General features: G+C 37.0%; 1 protein-coding gene across 1 annotated transcript in view; it reads right to left on the bottom strand.

Annotated features, from left to right (window-relative positions):
• Positions 1-2,586: 2,586 nt before the first annotated feature.
• Positions 2,587-19,170, bottom strand: part of LOC149783568 (exostosin-like 3) — a 53,019-nt gene continuing 36,435 nt past the window's right edge. The window contains exons 6-7 of the mRNA XM_089931832.1: positions 7,422-7,550; positions 2,587-3,716 (exon numbers count right to left, since the gene is read on the bottom strand). Of these exons, the coding sequence (XP_089787958.1) occupies positions 3,510-3,716; positions 7,422-7,550 (336 nt within the window). The 3' untranslated portion in view covers positions 2,587-3,509. The remainder of the gene's footprint in view (positions 3,717-7,421; positions 7,551-19,170) is intronic.

Genomic DNA, 19,170 nt, shown 5'->3' with positions numbered 1-19,170 from the left:
CTATAGAGCAGTATACCGTATGTCTTTCATGGACAGTTATAATGAAGGAGTACTGTACATGTATTATGTACTTCAATATAAGGCAGTCTTACTATAGAGCAGTATACCGTATGGCTTTCATGGACAGTTATAATGAAGGAGTACTGTGCATGTATTATGTAATTAGTGTAAGGCAGTCTTAATATAGAGCAGTATACCATATGTCTTTCATGGACAGTTGTACTGAATGAGTACTGTACATGTATTATGTACTTCAGTGTAAGGCAGTCTTAATATAGAGCAGTATACCATATGGCTTTCATGGACAGTTATAATGAAGGAGTACTGTACATGTATTATGTAGATCAGTTTATGTCTGTCTCAGTTTTAGGTGGTGTTCTCTAAGGCTTCTATAGACAATGCTTTAATACGAGGGAGTGCTGTATTTACAATATGGTATTAATAATTTTATGACACTAATATTGAATGTTAATTGTTTTCTGTTGTTGTTCATTGACCAAATTCTTAAACATTCACATCTTTGTATAGATTCTTACTCATTCACGACTTCATCCAAATCATTACTTTTTAACACTTCTGTATAGAGTCTTACACATTCACAACTCTGTCTAGATAATTCTTACTTATTCAGAACTCATTCTCAACTTTGTCTTAGAGTCTTACACATTAAAACTTTGTCTAGAGTTTGACACATTTACAACTTTGTCTAGAGTCTTACACATTTACAACTTTGTCTAGAGTTTTACACATTTACAACTTTGTCTAGATTCTTACACATTTACAACTTTGTCTTACACATTTAAAACTTTGTCTAGAGTCTTGCATATTCACAACTTTGTCTAGTCTTACACATTCACAACTTTGTCTAGTATCTTACACATTTACAACTTTGTATAGAGTCTTACACATTTACAGCTTGGTCTAGAGTCTTACATATTCACAACTTTGTCTAGAGTCTTACACATTCAGAACTTTGTCTCAAGTCTTACACAGTCACAACTTTGTCTAGAGTCTTACATATTCACAATTTTGTCTAGAGTCTTACATATTCACAACTTTGTCTAGAGTCTTACGTATTCACAACTTTGTCTAGAGACTTACATATTCACAACTTTGTCTAGAGGCTTACATATTCACAGCTATGTCTAGAGTCTTACACATTCACAATTTTGACTAAAGTCTAACATATTCACAACTTTGTCTAGAGTCTTACACATTCACAACTTTGTCTTACACATTTAAAACTTTGTCTAGAGTCTTGCATATTCACAACTTTGTCTAGTCTTACACATTCACAACTTAGTCTAGTGTCTTACATATTCACAGCTATATCTAGAGCCTTACATATTCACAGCTATATCTAGAGCCTTACATATTCACAACTTTGTCTAGAGTCTTGCATATTCACAACTTTGTCTAGAGTCTTACATATTCACAATTTTGTCTTGAGCCTTACACATTCACTGCTTTATCTAGAGCCTTACATATTCACAACTTTGTCTAGAGTCTTACATATTCACAGCTATATCTAGAATCTTACATATTTACAACCTTGTCTTACACATTTAAAACTTTGTCTAGAGTCTTGCATATTCACAACTTTGTCTAGAGTCTTACATATTCACAATTTTGTCTTGAGTCTTACACATTCACTGCTTTATCTAGAGCCTCACACATTTACAACTTTGTCTAGTCTTACACATCCACACATTTGTCCAGATTCTTATGTTCATAACATTAACAAACGGAATTCATACCATTACATTTCTCAGAGAATTTATACTGCTCAAAAGAAGTTAAGGCCAAGGTGACTGTTCTCTACTGAAAACTTCAATATCAAAATACGTTCACTCACTTTAACACCTTTAATTTATACACAGTTCCTGCTTTAAAGAGAGTATAGTCATGGATCCCAATTTATGAAGTGGTTGTAAAATTATATGTATCGTGCACTTCATTATAAGGCAGTCTCACTAAGAGGTGGATAATATATGGCTCCAGCTGACAGCATTATAATAGGGGCATATTTGACATGTATAATATACTTGATTACTTGATAAGGCATTCTTACTATGAGGTAGTATTCTCAATGGCTTAGATCAAGAGTTATAATGAGGGAGTACTGTATAATGAACTTCATTATAAGGCCATCACACTATAGGGCAGTATACTCAATGGCTTGGATGGATAATAATAATAATAATAATAATGATAATAGTAATAATAATAATGCTTTATTTATAGAGGGTGACTCATTAGTCAAGGACTATTCTCCCTCGAGGCACTCTTACAGTGGACAGTGTTATTATGCAGGAACACTTAGGCTATTATATACATCATTAAGGCAGTCTTACTGTGATGTGTACAATCTATAGTTCCCACTGACAGCCTTTTAATGGGGATGTACTGGACATGTATATAGCCCTTGATGAATTATTACATCTGCATGATTGTGCATACATGTTTAAGAAGATCAGAAACATCCTTGGGTTGTGAGTAGAAAACTTAAGGGTAAATGTTTAAGAAAGCATATTTATGCTGATGAAATAAAAATATGACATTAAATTTAAACTAAAAGTCAATACATTTTTCGCTTTATGATGTTTTAATATTTAGAGATTGACCAGTTGACCTTTAAGCTAAGTACACTTATGAAAGAAGTTGCCATATCCTAAAGAAATGGGATGTGTTTAATAATAATAATAATAATAATAAGTAAGACAATATTCTCTGATAAGACATATGCAAGTTATAACTTGTTTCCAGATATGTTGGATACCCCACCCCATTGCAAAACATGAGTTAAGCTTTCTGAATTACTGTCTATAGCATGATGAACACAGAGTGTCTCTTGTTTTCCAGTTTTATGTTTGTTAAATCCCTAGATGTTAACAAAGTCTGTAGAGATGTTGAATACAATGCATATACAAATTACTACCAATTATGCATAATTTGTTTTCTCATTTAGCTATATCTCCCTTCCAATTGCTTTATTTCTGAAGGCTGACTTATACATGAGTTTATCAGACTCTATCACTGTGTTTTGAGGTCCTCGTTGCCTGTAAACATTTTTACTCATGAATCTTCCTTTCATAAAGTTTATAAAAATGCCAGTCTTTGTTCCATTCTGTTTCATGCTAATTTGTTTGAGGTGCCCAATTTTTCCAGCTCCACATATTGCACATAAGGGCTACATGTAAGCCACCCATTCTCTCTCTCTCTCCTCCCCACCCCTCCCCAAAGCCCCTGATGGCTGAGTGGTCTTAATGCTTGTCTTTCGTGATCACTGCCATCTCATCTTTTTCAGCTTGGGTTTGAGTCTTGGGCTCAGGAAATGTGGGTATGTGAAAAAGCTTGTCAGTAGCTTCCTAATGGTTGGTGGTTGTTACCAAAGTTTCATGAGTTCTTCATCCAGAGTTATACTGTCCACTATGTACAGCCCACTGTGTGCTGAAATATGGCATTTTCAAACCCACAACAGCAACTCTCTCTCTACGTGTATATTTCTGTTAGTTAATGCATGTTTTTATGTCTTTGTTATCGGGCACTTTATCAATGACTGGGTAGTCAGCTCGGAATCGTGTGTACAACAAGGGCATGTAGCCAAAAACTTTCTCAAAGTTGTTAATGCATTGATGACGTTCTTCCATGTGGGTTGCATTTTTGGACATCCCTCGAGGACAGTCTGGACATCGGAACTGCAGCCTGGAAGTCACCTGTACATAGAGGAGATATGATATCATTATCTATCTATCTATCTATCTATCTGTCTCTGTCTGTCTGTCTCTATCTATCTACCTATCTATCTATTTATATATCTATATATCTACATATCTACCTACCACCTGTCTGTCTGTCTGTCTCTGTCTGTCTGTCTATCTCTTTATCTATCTATTTATCTATCTATATATCTATCTATCTATCTATCTAATGTGTAATATTTATAAAAAATTATTGCCAACAAATTAGTATAAATTTCTTCAATTATCAAATGGTATAGCAGAAGTGGCTGATGCATCACACATGCATATTGTTTCTTTGTTATCTCTAACAACTTCCCTTTTCTTCTGTATTTGTTTTAAAATTCCCATATGCAGTGGTCATCAGATGGGGGGGGGGCAGGCGAGATGGAGCTGTTGTGCATACCCAATTCCCTCTTCTGACCCCCTAATGAGCCTTAAACAGCTGGAACATTCCCAAGTGTAAGTTTTTAATTTTTTTATATATAAATTTAGATGGTTTAATTTATGCTTTGGAGAGACTTAAAATTCAGGAACTTCATGTGTGGTGGGGTTTTATTAACCTCTAGATCTCCACTCTATTGCTGGATCAGTCCAATATGTAGCTACTATATTGATTTCCAAAACAGTGAAAATATCTATCTCAAGCATGCAGATAGCATATATCACACAACATTCTGGAGTAGCATGCTGTTTACTTCCATCTACACAATAATAAGCATGCTATTCAACTCTGTTGAAATAAAAATAAGCATGCTGCTCACACCCATACACCAACACCCATATACACAATATTAAGCATTCTACTCACCCATATACACCATATTAAGCATTCTACTCACCCTATATAGACAATATTAAGCATGCTGCTCACCCCCATCTAGAGAATGTTGCCATGCACTCACCCCATATAGAGAATATTAACATTAAGCATACTGCTCACCCCATCTCGACAATATTAAGCATGGTGCTCACCCCATCTAGACAATATTAAGCATCCTGCTTGCCCCATCTAGACAACATTAAGCATACTGCCCACCCCATCTTGACAATATTAAGCATACTGCTCAACCCATCTAGACAATATTAAGCATCCTGCTTGCCCCATATAGACAATATTAAGCATGCTGCTCACCCCATCTAGACAATATTAAGCATCCTGCTTGCCCCATATAGACAATATTAAGCATGCTATTCACCCCCATCTAGAGAATGTTGCCATGCTGCTCACATCCATCTAGACAATATATGGCATGTTGCTCACTCCATATAGGCATTATTAATTATGCTGCTCACCCCATATAGACAATATTAAGCATGCTATTCACCTCCATCTAGACAATATTAAGCATGCTGCTCACTCCATATTGACATTATTAAACATGCTGCTTACCCCATATAGAGAATATTAAGCATGCTGCAAACCCAATCTAAACACAAATAAGCATGCTGCTCACACCCATACATCCACACCCATAAAGACAATATTAAGCATGCTCACCCTTATCTAGAGAATATTACCATACACCCACACCCATATAGACAATATTAAGCATACTGCTTACCCCATATAGACAGCATTAAGCATGCTGCTCACCCCATATAGACAATATTAAACATGCTGCTCACCCCATGTAGACAATAGTAAGCTTGCTGTTCACCCCATACAGACAATATTAAGCATGCTGCTTACCCCCATCTAGAGAATGTTGCAATGCACTCACCCAATATAGAGAATATTAAGCTTGCTGCTCACCCCGTATAGGCAATATTAAGCATGCTGCTCACCCTGTATAGACAACATTAAGCATTCTGCTTACCCCATATAGACAATATTAAGCATGCTGCTCACACCCATACACCCACACCCATAAAGACCATATTACGCATGCTCACCCTCATCTAGAGAATATTGCCATACACCCACACCCATATAGACAATATTAAGCATGTTGCTTACCCCATATAGACAATATTAAGTATTCTGCTTGCCCCATATAGACAATATTAAGCATGCTGTTCACCCCATATAGACAATATAAAGCATGCTGCTCACCCCATATAGACAATATTAAGCATGTTGCTCACCCCCATCAAGAGAATATTGCCATGCCCTCACCCCATCTAGACGATATTAAGCATGCTGCTCACCCCATCTAGACAATATTAAGCATACTGCTTACCCCATACAGAATGCATTAAGCATGCTGCTCACCCCATATAGACAATATTGAGCATACTGCTCACCCCATATAGACAATATTAAGCATGCTGCTCACCCCATATAGACAATATTGAGCATACTGCTCACCCCATATAGACAATATTAAGCATGCTGCACTCACCCCATCTAGACAATATTAAGCATGCTGCTCACCCCATCTAGACAGTATTAAGAATGCTGCTTGCCCCATATAGACAATACTAAGCATACTGCTCACCCCCATCTAGAGAATGTTGCAATGCACTCACCCCATATAGAGAATATTAAGAATACTGCTCACCCCATCTTGATAATATTAATCATGCTGCTCACCCCATCTAGACAGTATTAAGAATGCTGCTTGCCCCATATACACAATATTAAGCATCCTGTTTGCCCCATATAGACAATATTAAGCATTCTGCTTGCCCCATATAGACAATATTAAGCATTCTGCTCACCCAATCTAGACAATATTAAGCATGCTGCTCACCTCCATATAGACAATATAAAGCATGCTGCTCACCCCCATTTAGACAATGTAAAGCATGCTGCTCACCCCATCTAGAGAATGTTGCCATGTTGCTCACCTCCATCTAGACAATATTAGGCATGCTGCTCACCCCATATATGGACAATATTAAGCATGCTCCACACCCCATAAAGAAAATATTAAGCATGCTGCTCACCCCATCTAAAGAATGTTGCCATGCTGCCCACCTCCATATAGAGAATATTAAACATGGTGCTTACTGTCGTACAGAGAATATTAAGCATGCTGCTCACCCCATGTAGACAATATTATGCATGATGTTCACCTCCATATAGACAATATAAAGCATGCTGCTCACCCCATCATGAGAATGTTGCTATGCTGCTCACCTCCATCTAGACAATATTAACCATGTAGCTCACCCCAAAGAGACAATATTAAGCATGTTGCTCACCTCCATCTATACAATATTAAGCATGCTACTCACCCCACATATAAAGAATATTAAGCATGATGCACACCCCATACAGACAATATTAAGCATGCTGCACTCACCCCATACAGACAATATTAAGCATGCTGTACACCCTCATTTAGATAATATTAATCATGCTGCTGACCTCCATCCAGACAATATTAAGTATGCTGCTCACCCCTATTTAGACAATAGTAGGTATGCTATTCATGATCATATAGACATAAAGCATGCTGATGGACCATTCATTTCACTTTTGCTATTTTATTAGAAGAAACAAATTCTGGCCCCCAAATAGATTGGAAAAATAATTTTGCTCAATTTGTAGATAAAGAAATTTATTATTTCCGTACCATCAATTGACAAAATTAGAGGAAAGAAATTCGGCTTGCAAAAGCCACTCCACCACCAACACTGAAATGTATAAATTACTCATATGCTTGAATAATTTCAAATTAGAATTGTGAATCATTCACTTGATTTAGAAGTAGATATGGAGTAATGTCATACCTTAATTGGAGGTTTTCGTGTGTAGTTAGAGACAAGGAAGTTTATGGCAATGTCCTCGCAGTTTATTTTTTTGTCCACCTCCTTTCTTATAACATCAGGCATTACATAACTGTAGAGGTAGGCATAGTACTGAAATAAATATTGGTAAAACACATTAGTTACTTGCAAAATTATATGCAGTCCATTTCACTTAGACAATACTCCAACTTAACACACACACCCTCCCCATCTGTAGCCAGGATCTCACAACATAAATGTGCTTCTGTGGTATTGTTCAGTTTTCTCTAGCAATTCGTATTAAGCCAATTAAATCAATGTGAATGGCCTAATTGTAATTGTTGTTGGTTCTACTCTTGAGTTTTACGTCTTTGTATATGGTTAGCATTTTTAAATAAATGTATCCTTCTGATTTTCTTCGCTTTCTATCCTTGTTATAGAAGATGATGCATATATTATAGGTAATGTTAATAAAAATCAGTCTGCAATTTTCATTATTTTGATATCTGAATGATGGGGTTGATTTGGATTTCAATGTACGCTGCTAGGTCTTACTTCTGATGCTCACCTCATAGAAGATTGATAGCTATACATGGCTATTTTCACTTCCAGATCTTCCTATGCAAATGATCAAATAAGAGCTGATAGCTTTTTTGGGTATTATTTAAACTTTCCATAAGTGCACTCTCAGAAAATTGTAATTGCTCAACTGTGAAAATGTATGTATATATTTCAACGACATATAACTTCAGTGTACTTTGTGGTATATCGAGTGCATTTTCCTACCAAACAATTTGGTGTACTTTGTGCTATATCAAGCCCATTTTTCTACAATACTGAAGCAGTCATTTTCATCAGCTGTCTACTTGAAATGGGGTAGTAATAACAAGTAATTCAATATAAGTAGATGTAAGTGTATATTAAATTTCTATTCATTATGAGAATTGTACAGGAAATGACGTTACCCTTTGAATTTACCACTTTCAGCAGTTCTCAAAAACGCTTGAGTGGAACCTATTTCTTGATACTTGTCATGCATAAAGTATCTTTATTGAACATTTTTATCATAAAGTCTAAATATATAGGAATTAGATTCCAGGCACGAGTTTTAATAAATCCTTAAAAGTAAGTCACACAAACCTAATTTTGTGTCTGACGATTGAGCATCAAAAGATTCACACACATTACAAGTTTGATGGAAATAATGAGTTTGAATGTGGTCAAGGAGGGCAAATGATGCAGGAAAGAATGAGCTGACAGGGGATGGATGGACAATGTGACGCTTTACTGGAACACCTTAACCTCCTAACAGTACCAAGGCATTCATGTTGTTGTGTTGTTGTTGTTGTTGTGGGGTTTAACGCCATTTTTCAGCACGATAGGCTATACATGGCGGCCAGTATTAATAGTGGAGGAAGAACCCGGAAAACCCCGGAAAGAACCACCGACCCACGAGAAGCTACTGGCAAACTTTCTCACATGCCCACATTGGCTGAATCTTAGACTCGAACCACCGCAGACAGAGGTGAGATGGCAGTGATCCGTAACGAAGAGAGCTTTAGACCACTCGGCCACTCGGGGCCCCCAAGGCATTCATATTCAAATCTTTAAATGAATACGAATTAATAAAAATCCATGTGGAGTGGATCAATACTTGTATAAATATATGAGTACTGTTTCTTTCTACACTGATTTCAAATCACTGAATTTATTTGATTATCTATCTAAGTATTTATCTATCTAAGTATTTATCTATCCATCTATCTATCTATCTATCTATCTATCTATCTATCTATCTATCTATCTATCTATCTATATTGTCTTAAGGAAATCGCTTTACATTGTTTTTTTTTAAACATATAATAAGGAATTTTATTATTTTCCTTTACCTTAAAATCACATGATGTTTATCAAAAATGATTAATGTAAATGTACAGGTGGATAAACAAAACTATGTGTAGAGAGATGTAAATAGTACATGCCATTAAATGTAAATGTTATATAGATATATAAATGGGACAAAAAAGATGAATGTAAATAGTACATGTAGATAAATGTGAATAGTTCTTGTATATAAATGTAAATGTACATGCCATTAGATGTAAATATTGAATAGATACGTAAATGGGACAGAAAGGAAGTGTTATAATGCATGTGTAAGTTTTAGAAAAGCAAGGACAGACATGTACATGTATACAGGTAGACAAATAAACTGAAAGATAAGGATAAGAGAGAGAGAGAGAGAGAGAGAGAGAGAGAGAGAGAATGTTAGCTTTTGTAAAAGATCTTGAGCAGAAGAGTTAAACAACAGTTTTTCTTTGAAACAGGTTTATTGAAATGTTATGGAAACTTCGCTAATTTCGATTTCCTTTTCTATATTCATTACCAGACTCTTCAAGCACATTAATATAAATGAAACCTAGACTGTGTAATGATTTATTTATACTAATAACTGTAATGACTGTAATGATTTATTTATACTAATAACTGTAATGACTGTAATGATTTATTTATACTAATAACTGTAATGACTGTAATGACTTATTTATACTAATAACTAATGACTGTAATGATTTATTTATACTAATAACTGTAATGACTGTAATGATTTATTTATACTAATAACTGTAATGACTGTAATGACTTATTTATACTAATAACTGTAATGACTGTAATGACTTATTTATACTAATAACTGTAATGACTGTAATTACTTATTTATACTAATAACTGAATAATTTACTGAAGGCTTAATTTGTCCAGTTACCTAATAGTTGTTACCTGGTCACATTGAAATTGGCGATACTCATCAGCACAATTTTTGACAAGCATGCATCAAAACAATATTTGGGAAGGACTTGATGACACTTATTTATATCCATTTAGATATTTGCGACGTTTGCACGTATTGGGGTGGGGTTCTTCCAATATAATTTAATTAAATTATGATGAAAGTTCCACCCTGGCTCGTGAGGTTAGAAAGTTAAATTAGTGACGAGGTAGTTTTACAGCTCTGAGCCCCCAGTCAGCAATGCCGACGGTTAAATTATAGAGAACACTAAGATGAAATTCAATCAATAACAATTTAATAAATGTGATAATTTAAAACGATAACTTCCAATCACTCGTCTTTCCCTCGACCAAGTGACAGCCCTAATTCATCCCGTGATTTACAGTGTGAGTTCGATTTTCCCCCTGTCCTTGCATCTACTCATCTGTTTCTTTCCCGCTGATTCCTTCCTTCTTTCCGTTCCTGTAACTCCTTCTTTGTCTCCGTTTCTCTCTCTACTATCTCCTCCTACAATTTCGCTCCCAGACTTCAACTTCTCCTGACTTCTCTCCTTTCTTCCGTCTCTACTATTTTTTTTTTTTTTTGGTGGGGGGCACCAGACAGATGCCCCCCTATCCTAATTAATTAAATTTTATGTATCTTTGTATACCCCCTGATTTGTTGTATTGTGTTATTTCATCCTCTTTTCAAAAGTGAATTAGGAGTTCGGGTATTTTTCCATTCCTAGTGTATCTATAGGGGTGTATCTCCGAGAGTGATTTTGATTATCCTCTCGGGTCACTTCCCCTAAATTTGCGTTTTCTGTGACCTTGCTAGGGTCTCCTACATCCCGTGTTTGTTATGTGTTTGTGCTATTTGTTATGTATGCTATATTGTTTTATTGTTGGGATAGCTTTTAAGTCAAATTCTTGTAGTGTATCAGTTTTCTTATTATATTCCGTGTTTCCAATACATCGGAAGGTTGTCCATATTTTTGAATTTTGTAGATCGGTGATTTCCCCTTAATTTTTGAATCTTATTGATTCTTATGAGTCTATTTGATTCACCTTTCTTTCTTAGATGAGACTGAGCTCCAGGAGAGATCCACATTTTTTTATTTTGTATGTTTTTCTCTCATGGAGCAGGTCTATCTTTAACTTATAAATGCTCTAAAAGTTCGTCGCAAATGCGTAAAAAAAAAAAAAAAAAAAAAAATTTAAAGTTTAAAATTTATTTGATTTGAGTTGCAATCGGAAAATTTCAATTTTACTTTTTAAAATATTTTGTAAGTTGGAGACAAAGGGATAACTCTCCGGTTTAAATTATTTTCAAGAGGGTTTCTTTCGAGACTCTTCCATGGGTCTGTTCACTTCGCGTGGCGCCATGTGACTTAGCCCCATGGCATCATTATCTGTACTTTCCCTCTTGAAATTTTCCTATGTTAAAATTTAATTGGCCCACACTTTTTTATACTACTTACAATATAACTTGAGATTTTGTATAAGATTTGTTTATTAAAATCACCATCAAGGTATAGTAGACATTGTGGTTTAAAATAACTATTTTTATTGATTTCATTTATAATCATTTCCCTATCGTTCTGTGTTTCCCTACAATATAAGATTACATGTTTTTTACTAAAAGTTCCTATTTTACACAACGGACATTTTGGCGGTGCTCTGACCATATGCCGTCTCGCTGCAACCTCACCTGTCAACCACGCATCGTGGATGTATTTGAAGGCGAGGCTTTGTATTTTTACAGATCCTAATTGTGTCCAGTGCCCCCACGCCTTTTTCCAGTTCACATATAAATTCTCTTTTTCGACTTTACATAGTATATTTTTGGTTATGTCATTTCTAATCCATTTATAAGAGAGTTTTTCGTCCATGTCCCAAAATTCTTTCTTATCTCTGTATTTCATCAATAAATCCTTTATACTTTTAAATTTCCTAGGTGTCTCCAATAGTTTCATTACTTTATTATTTTTATATATCCCCTCCCTGTTCCGTAAAACGAAACCAAACCAATATATATAGATCCCCTCCCATGGTAATTTAGGTTCGTCATTCAGTCTTTTAAATCTGTTTAAAATATTTGTAGTTTTTAAAATTATGGGACTTGGTAACCCTATCCCCCCCCCAAATTCCCTAGCTTTGTATAAAGTTTCTTTTATTACATAATGTAATTTAAAATCCCATATATAATTAATTATATTTTTATCTATGTTATTCAATATTACGTTACTTATGTTGGTTGACTTCATTATATAATTAAGGTTAACATACATATACGTTTTGGCCACTTGGGCTCGTTCCATTAAACATAACGACGTAAGTGCCCAGATATCGATATTCCGTGCTACCTCCCTTTCCATTCTTTTTACAGTTATCTTTCTCTTCGTTTTTGCCAAAGCACACCCCGAGTGCTTTAACCGTATCTTTGAATACATGGGCTGGTATGCTTGAATGCCTACCTCGCCAGTTACCTATCTCTAGTATTTCCGTTTTTTCCTGATTTATTTTAGATCCAGACGCTTGTCCAAATTTCTCATATTCCTTTATTAGTTGTTCAAAGGATTTTGGATCATCTAAAAAGTTGGTGCAATCATCTGCATGTTGTAGCATTTCCACTTCATCTGTAATATTTGGAACCTTTATACCCTTAATTTCTTTGTTACGTTTTATGCTAATGCTCAGCATTTCGATTGATATTACGTTTAATAGCATGGATAATGGGCACCCTTGCCGCACTGATCTTTTTATGTCAAATTGTTCTGTCATTGCTCCATTATTTTGTACTCTAGATGTTATGTTATTATACAGTATTTTAGTCCATTTTCGGAAAGGTTCTCCGAATCCAAATTTTTTCAAGACTTTTTGTATATAATTGTGCTCAATTCTATCAAAGGCTTTTTCCTGGTCAAAAAGTACCATAGCAGCTTTTTGTCCCTTAATTTGTAGATAATCAGCTATTGAGGTTATGTTTAAAATATTATGTTGTATATCCCTATTTTTTGGCCCACAAGTTTGATTAACATTTATTATATCCCCTATCCCCTTTTTAAGTCTATTACTTAAGATCCTACTCAGGATCTTGTAGTCTGTGTTAAGGAGGGAGATGGGCCTCCAGTTTTTCAAATCTTCCCTATCCCCCTTCCCTTTGTATATTAAAATTATTATCCCCTCCTTCATTGTTTCTGCCATTTTCTTATTTTTTAAAAATATGTTATTATATAACCATTCGAGAATGGGCAACAACTCTCCGCAAAATGTCATGTAGAATTCTGCAGAGAGTCCATCTCCTCCTGGCGATTTTCCCTTATTCATTAATTTTATGCTTTCTAAAATTTCCTCTTGTGTGATAAAATCATCACAGAGTTGTTTAAAATCCTGGGTAATTTTTTCACATGCTATATTTTCTAAATATTTATCAATTACATTCTCTGTTATATTATTTGATTCGTAGAGTGTAGCGTAATAGTCTTTTATATGTTTCATGATTTCATCTTTTTCCGTTATTGTTGTTATTGTTGTTGTTGTTGTGTTGATTTTGATTTTATCTATAGTTTTGTCTCCCTAATCTTTTTTCCTCCCTTTTATACAATCCCTCTGCTTTTTTGTCTATCCCTGTATATTTCCCTGCCCTGATTTCTCTACCCCTACTTTCTATTTTATTTATTTCTTCCAATCTGTTTTTTAAAAGGGTCTCCTTATCATTAGTGTTTACTTTTTGTATTTGGTATCTAATCGCTTCTTTTTCCATTCTTAGTTTCTTACTTTTTAAATTACAGTGTTCTATCGCTACTTTTTTAAATTTTATTTTTAATTTTTCCCATTCTAAAATTATGTCTACATTTTCCCTACTTTTAAGTTTCTCTATTTCCTCTTTAATTCTTTGTATAAACTCTGTATCTATTAGAATCGAATTATTTATCATCCATCTTCCTTTCCCCCATTTAATTCTCGTCTTTATTGCTACGGTCATATTTATAAGTTTATGGTCAGATATTTTAAAATCAGTTATATTACTTTCCTTGTATACATTTACATCATAATTATTACAGTAAAATTTGTCTAATCGGCTTCCTTTATTAATTTTATATTCATAGGTATACTCTTTCCTTAGTAAATTTTGTATTCTATATACATCTATTAATTTATATTTTTTTTATAAAATATTCCATTTCTGGTTTAATCCTTATGTCGGTAGTGAAGGGGGGCACTTTACCGTCAATGGGAATTAGCATTAAAAACACCCCTGGGCAAGATTACCGTCAAGGGAAATTTAACATGGAGAAAAATCGTGGGTCAGATTACCGTCAAGGGAAATTAACATGGAGAAAAAAAAATCGTGGGGCAGTTTCGCGTCAAAGGAAATTAAACAGGGTGGGCCTTTATAGCGTCAAGGGCCTTCACTAAAGTGGGCCTTTATAGCGTCAAGGGGAATTGAACATGGAATTTTAAAAAAAAAAAAAAAATAAAATAAAATAAAATAAAATAAAATAAAAAAGGGGTAGGCAATGGAAAGGCTATCTCTTTTCGAGAAATATGGCTGGCCCTGAAAAGGGCCTTTGGGTTTATGTTAATGTATTCATTAACATAAAGGGCACCGTATTGGTCTTCTTCTTGTCCTTAGGCTGCGTCTCACTGTTGGTCCGTAAACCAGCACTCTTTTCAGGCATCCTTGTCTTTCAACGTAGATCCTACGTATCCACAGGCTGGTGTTTGTCCTGTGGACAACGGTCCACTTGGATCGGACATACATGAGCAAGTCTGTCCGAAACATCATGGAAGACACAAGGGTGGATGACTCAACTGTGGTCCACATCTTGAAGCGACGAGAACAGGTGAATCAATGCAGTGAACTGCGCTTATTTATAGGCAGAGGTAGGATTGAAACGGATTGAGTTCATTCACCAATCCGAACACGCGTTACAAAATTCAGTCAGCCCGCATCCAATCCGAAGAGAGCAGTCTGTGACGTCTGTTGGTCTATATAGATTCGCTAGCGCTTGTGTGCAGTCAATCTATGCGACAGTGATTCAACATGACGGAAACTCAGAAAACGATCCATTGGGCTGCACCAACAGGGGAGACTGCCCAAGGGAACCCGGACTTACTTTCAGAAGAGGTGAATTGGGATTTTGTGGATTTTCTCTCCTCGCAAGAATTTGTTCCGGAACCTGCGTTACCTTCTTCATTACCGCAAGTGGAGAATTTTAGACAGAGACAGAAAGAAGAATTGGAGAAATTTATACAACGACAAAAGGAAGCGGAACAAGCTTTTCTCCTACAGCAACAGCAAGAAGAAGAGGTAAGAAAAAAACAACAGCAGCAACAGCAAGAAGAAGTAGCAGCAAAGAAACAAGAGGGTGAAAATCAAACGGTCACGGTACTGTTGGACATTTTAGCGGAGTTAAGAAGTCTGAAACAAATGTATCAGACTTCTTTATTACGACCGAAGAGAATACGACCTTCCCGAGCTAAACACGTCAACCCTGTGACTAAGCCTACCGTACCACCCTTAGTGATTTCAACCCAATCATTACCATCATCATCAACATTACGCAGTCCAGAAGTAGGCCTTGGCCGTGGCAAAGGCTTAAGGCAGTTAAAGTTGATTGCTTAAACTCACCCTTTCACCATGAAGAAAAAAGGCCCTTTTCAGGGCCACCCACATTTCTCGAAAAGAAATACAATTTCAATTTGCCAATAACTCAAAAAAAACCCCACCCATTTTACCCTTATAGCACATGTCTGTGTATGAGTGCGTGAGTGTACGTTCTTATTTTAAAATCAAAACTCAAAGACACTTACCTTATATCATTAATTTATTCTTTTATCCATTTTTTTACAATCCAATTCACAATTCACAACACAACACTTTAATAAAAAGTTCATTGACTTCTTCTTTCTCCTTGTTTAGTCTCTCTGTTTTTTAAATTTCTTCACTGTCTTTTCCTCATTATCTTCCCTTCTTCTTTTCTTCTTCTCCTGTTTCTTTGCCTCTTGTAAATAGAATTGTCTTCTTTCTTCCTCTTCTTCCTCTGAAGAATCCCTCTCTTCTTCCGAAGAATCCCTCTCTTCTTCTGAAGAATCCCTCTTTTCTTCTGACTCCTCTTGTTTCTTTTTTGGGCAATCTGGAGACCAATGTCCTTTTTCTTTACAATAATAACAGGTATCTTGACTTTTGTCTTTTTTAGTCCCTGTTTTTGTTCTTTTTTGACGGTCTGGACATTCTGAAGACCAATGCCCTTTCTTCTGACAGATATAGCAAGTATCTTGACTTTTATCTCGAAAGGAAGGAGAGTAGTCCGTAGGCTGGTCTGAAGAGAATTTTCTAATGACCCCTCGCAAAGCTCTGACGAAACGTTCCATCTGGTTAGTCTCTTCCATCGTTGTGCTCGGCTTGAGACTGAAATGAATAGTGAAAGGACAAGACACACACCCTTTTATATACGCTGGTCTGCCATGACTATAAATTAGTCTATGGTGTTTAAACTTGAGTCATTTGACGTTTTTCACTCAAGATGAAACGATCCCATTCATTCGAGAAGAAAGAAGAAGAAAGTAAGAGGCAGAAACGTGATCTATCGCCTCGTACCAGAGCTGAAATCTTGGCACAAATTCATGCCAGTGATTTTGAAGAGGACATGAGTGAACCAGAATCCGAACCCTCTAAACCAAGTTCATCACCCTTAGTTAACCCTGAAAAGTACTATTCCATTCGAGAGACGGAAAAGCGCTCCTCTAGAAAATTTAGAACCACGGCTTACAAATACACGGTGAAGTTTAAAGATTTCAAGGCTGAAGTGCCGTTAGAGAAAGCAGAAGTGTTCATCACTGGGGTGTGGGATTCTTTGCCCACTGCACTCAAGCGACAATGTCAACCCAAAGAAGACGATCGCTTGAGACTTTCCATACAACACGACGGTTTGAAATCCCCTGTTTGGATCGAGTTTAGCACCCCTGCAGAATTGACTACTTCCAAAGTCATGGAGAAGATTCAACACGTGCAACAATCTAATGACCAGTTTGACATCACCGATGGTAAAGCCACACTGGACATGACCCACGTCTCTCCTCCTCAAGGGACTGGACGCAAAAAGATGTTATTGGTGGACGACCTTCGCAACACCAAAAAGAGTCTCGTCCGAATTCGCAACCCTCATGACCAGATGTGTTTAGCCCGTGCCATCGTGGTGGGACGAACCTATGCCAACAAGAACGACACGGCAGAATGGAAAAGAACCTGGAACACTATTCAACAATCGGACCGAGCCAAACAACGAAACGAAGCAGAACTCCTGTTGCAACAAGCTGGCCTGTCCAAAGACACACCCTGTGGCATTCCTGAGATGCAAAAATTGCAAGATGTCCTAGCTCCACGATACACCTTGAAAGTGCACCCTGAAGAAGTGCGCGGACCTCTATTGTTTCGAGGGCAAGACTTTAAGGACGGAAAATACATTCATGTCTATTATCACGATGACCATTTCGATACGATTACCACTATCACTGGATTCCTGGGATACAGTTATTACTGTGAGAAATGTGACCATGGTTATAACAATCGAGAGCAACACAAGCATTGTGGATCGAAATGCACAGGATGTTTGGCCTCTTCACCCTGTCTGAGCGAAGAACCAGTGCCTTGTTCAACTTGTTTGCGCACGTTTGTCAGCCCTACCTGTTACCAACAACATTTGAAGACGCAAGGTTCACAGAAGAAATGCGCTTGTCAACTGCTGAGATTGTGCTCTACGTGTGAACAAGTCATACGTACCAATAATACCAAGGCACACGTATGTTCAGGAAAGAAAAAATGTCACATTTGTCACCACATCGTGGACTTGGAACACCAATGTTACGTGCAAAAATACCAACCCCCACCAGAGAAAGAGGACGGTCACAAGAAGAAAGGCAATTTCATCTTTTTCGATTTCGAATGCATGCAAGAGACTGGCATTCACATTCCTAATTTCTGCGTGGCTCATCGAGCGTGCGAGAAGTGCATTCAAGAACCTATCTTCAGTCATTGCCCTCACTGCAGCAAGATTCCCGGAGGGCGTGAAAAAATCTTTCGGGGGCCGAACACGTTAGCCGATTTTGCCCAATGGGTCTTAGACCCCGTCGACAAGACGTGGAGCCAAGAGGACATCGAACGTTACGGAGATTGTCATCGTCATGCCACGGTGATGGCTCACAATTTCTCCGGATACGATGGACAGTTTCTTTTGAGGTACTATACGGAACAAGGTACCGAGCGTCCTAAAGTGACTTTGAATGGAGCCAAAATCATTTTCATGCAAGTGGGACAAGTACAGTTTAAAGATTCGATGAGCTATTTGGCCATGCCTTTGAGTCGAATGCCTAAAACGTTTGGAATGACAGAAATGGCTAAAGGGTACTTTCCACACTTTTTTAATACGGAAGCCAATCAACACGCCGTTCTACCCCATTTACCTGAGGCTCACTATTACGACCCCGACAACATGCGTACCGAACAACGAGAAGCTTTCTACGCTTGGTACCAGGCTCACGCCTCGGACCCTTTCGACTTTCAGGAAGAAATGCTAAAGTATTGTCGTTCCGACGTGGACATTTTACGGCGTTGCTGTGGAAAATTTCGAGAACTGTTCATGGAACACGGAGGGGTCGATCCTTTGAAAGAAGCTTGCACCATTGCCAAAGCGTGTTCCTTAGTGTATCGACAACGATTCATGCCTGAAAACACCGTGGCTGTCATCAGTCCTCAACGACCCACTATGTCAAACGTCAATACTCGGTCAAAGCCCTACGTTGGTTACATTGCTTGTGCGACAAGGAAGACAAATGGATTCAGCATGCCCGCAACGGAGGAGGAGAAAAGACCATCGGAACGTATTCGGTCGATGGCTGGGACCTAGAAAACCCCAAGATCGTGTACGAGTTTAACGGTTGCTTATTTCACGGATGTCCCGTCTGTTACCCTGACCGT

Source organism: Sinohyriopsis cumingii, chromosome 14 (assembly GCF_028554795.1).
Source record: "Sinohyriopsis cumingii isolate HCF-2022 chromosome 14, ASM2855479v2, whole genome shotgun sequence".
Lineage (NCBI taxonomy): Eukaryota > Metazoa > Mollusca > Bivalvia > Unionida > Unionidae > Sinohyriopsis > Sinohyriopsis cumingii.
The sequence above is the reverse complement of the archived record's forward strand: the minus strand, read 5'-3'. Positions and strand labels throughout refer to the sequence as shown.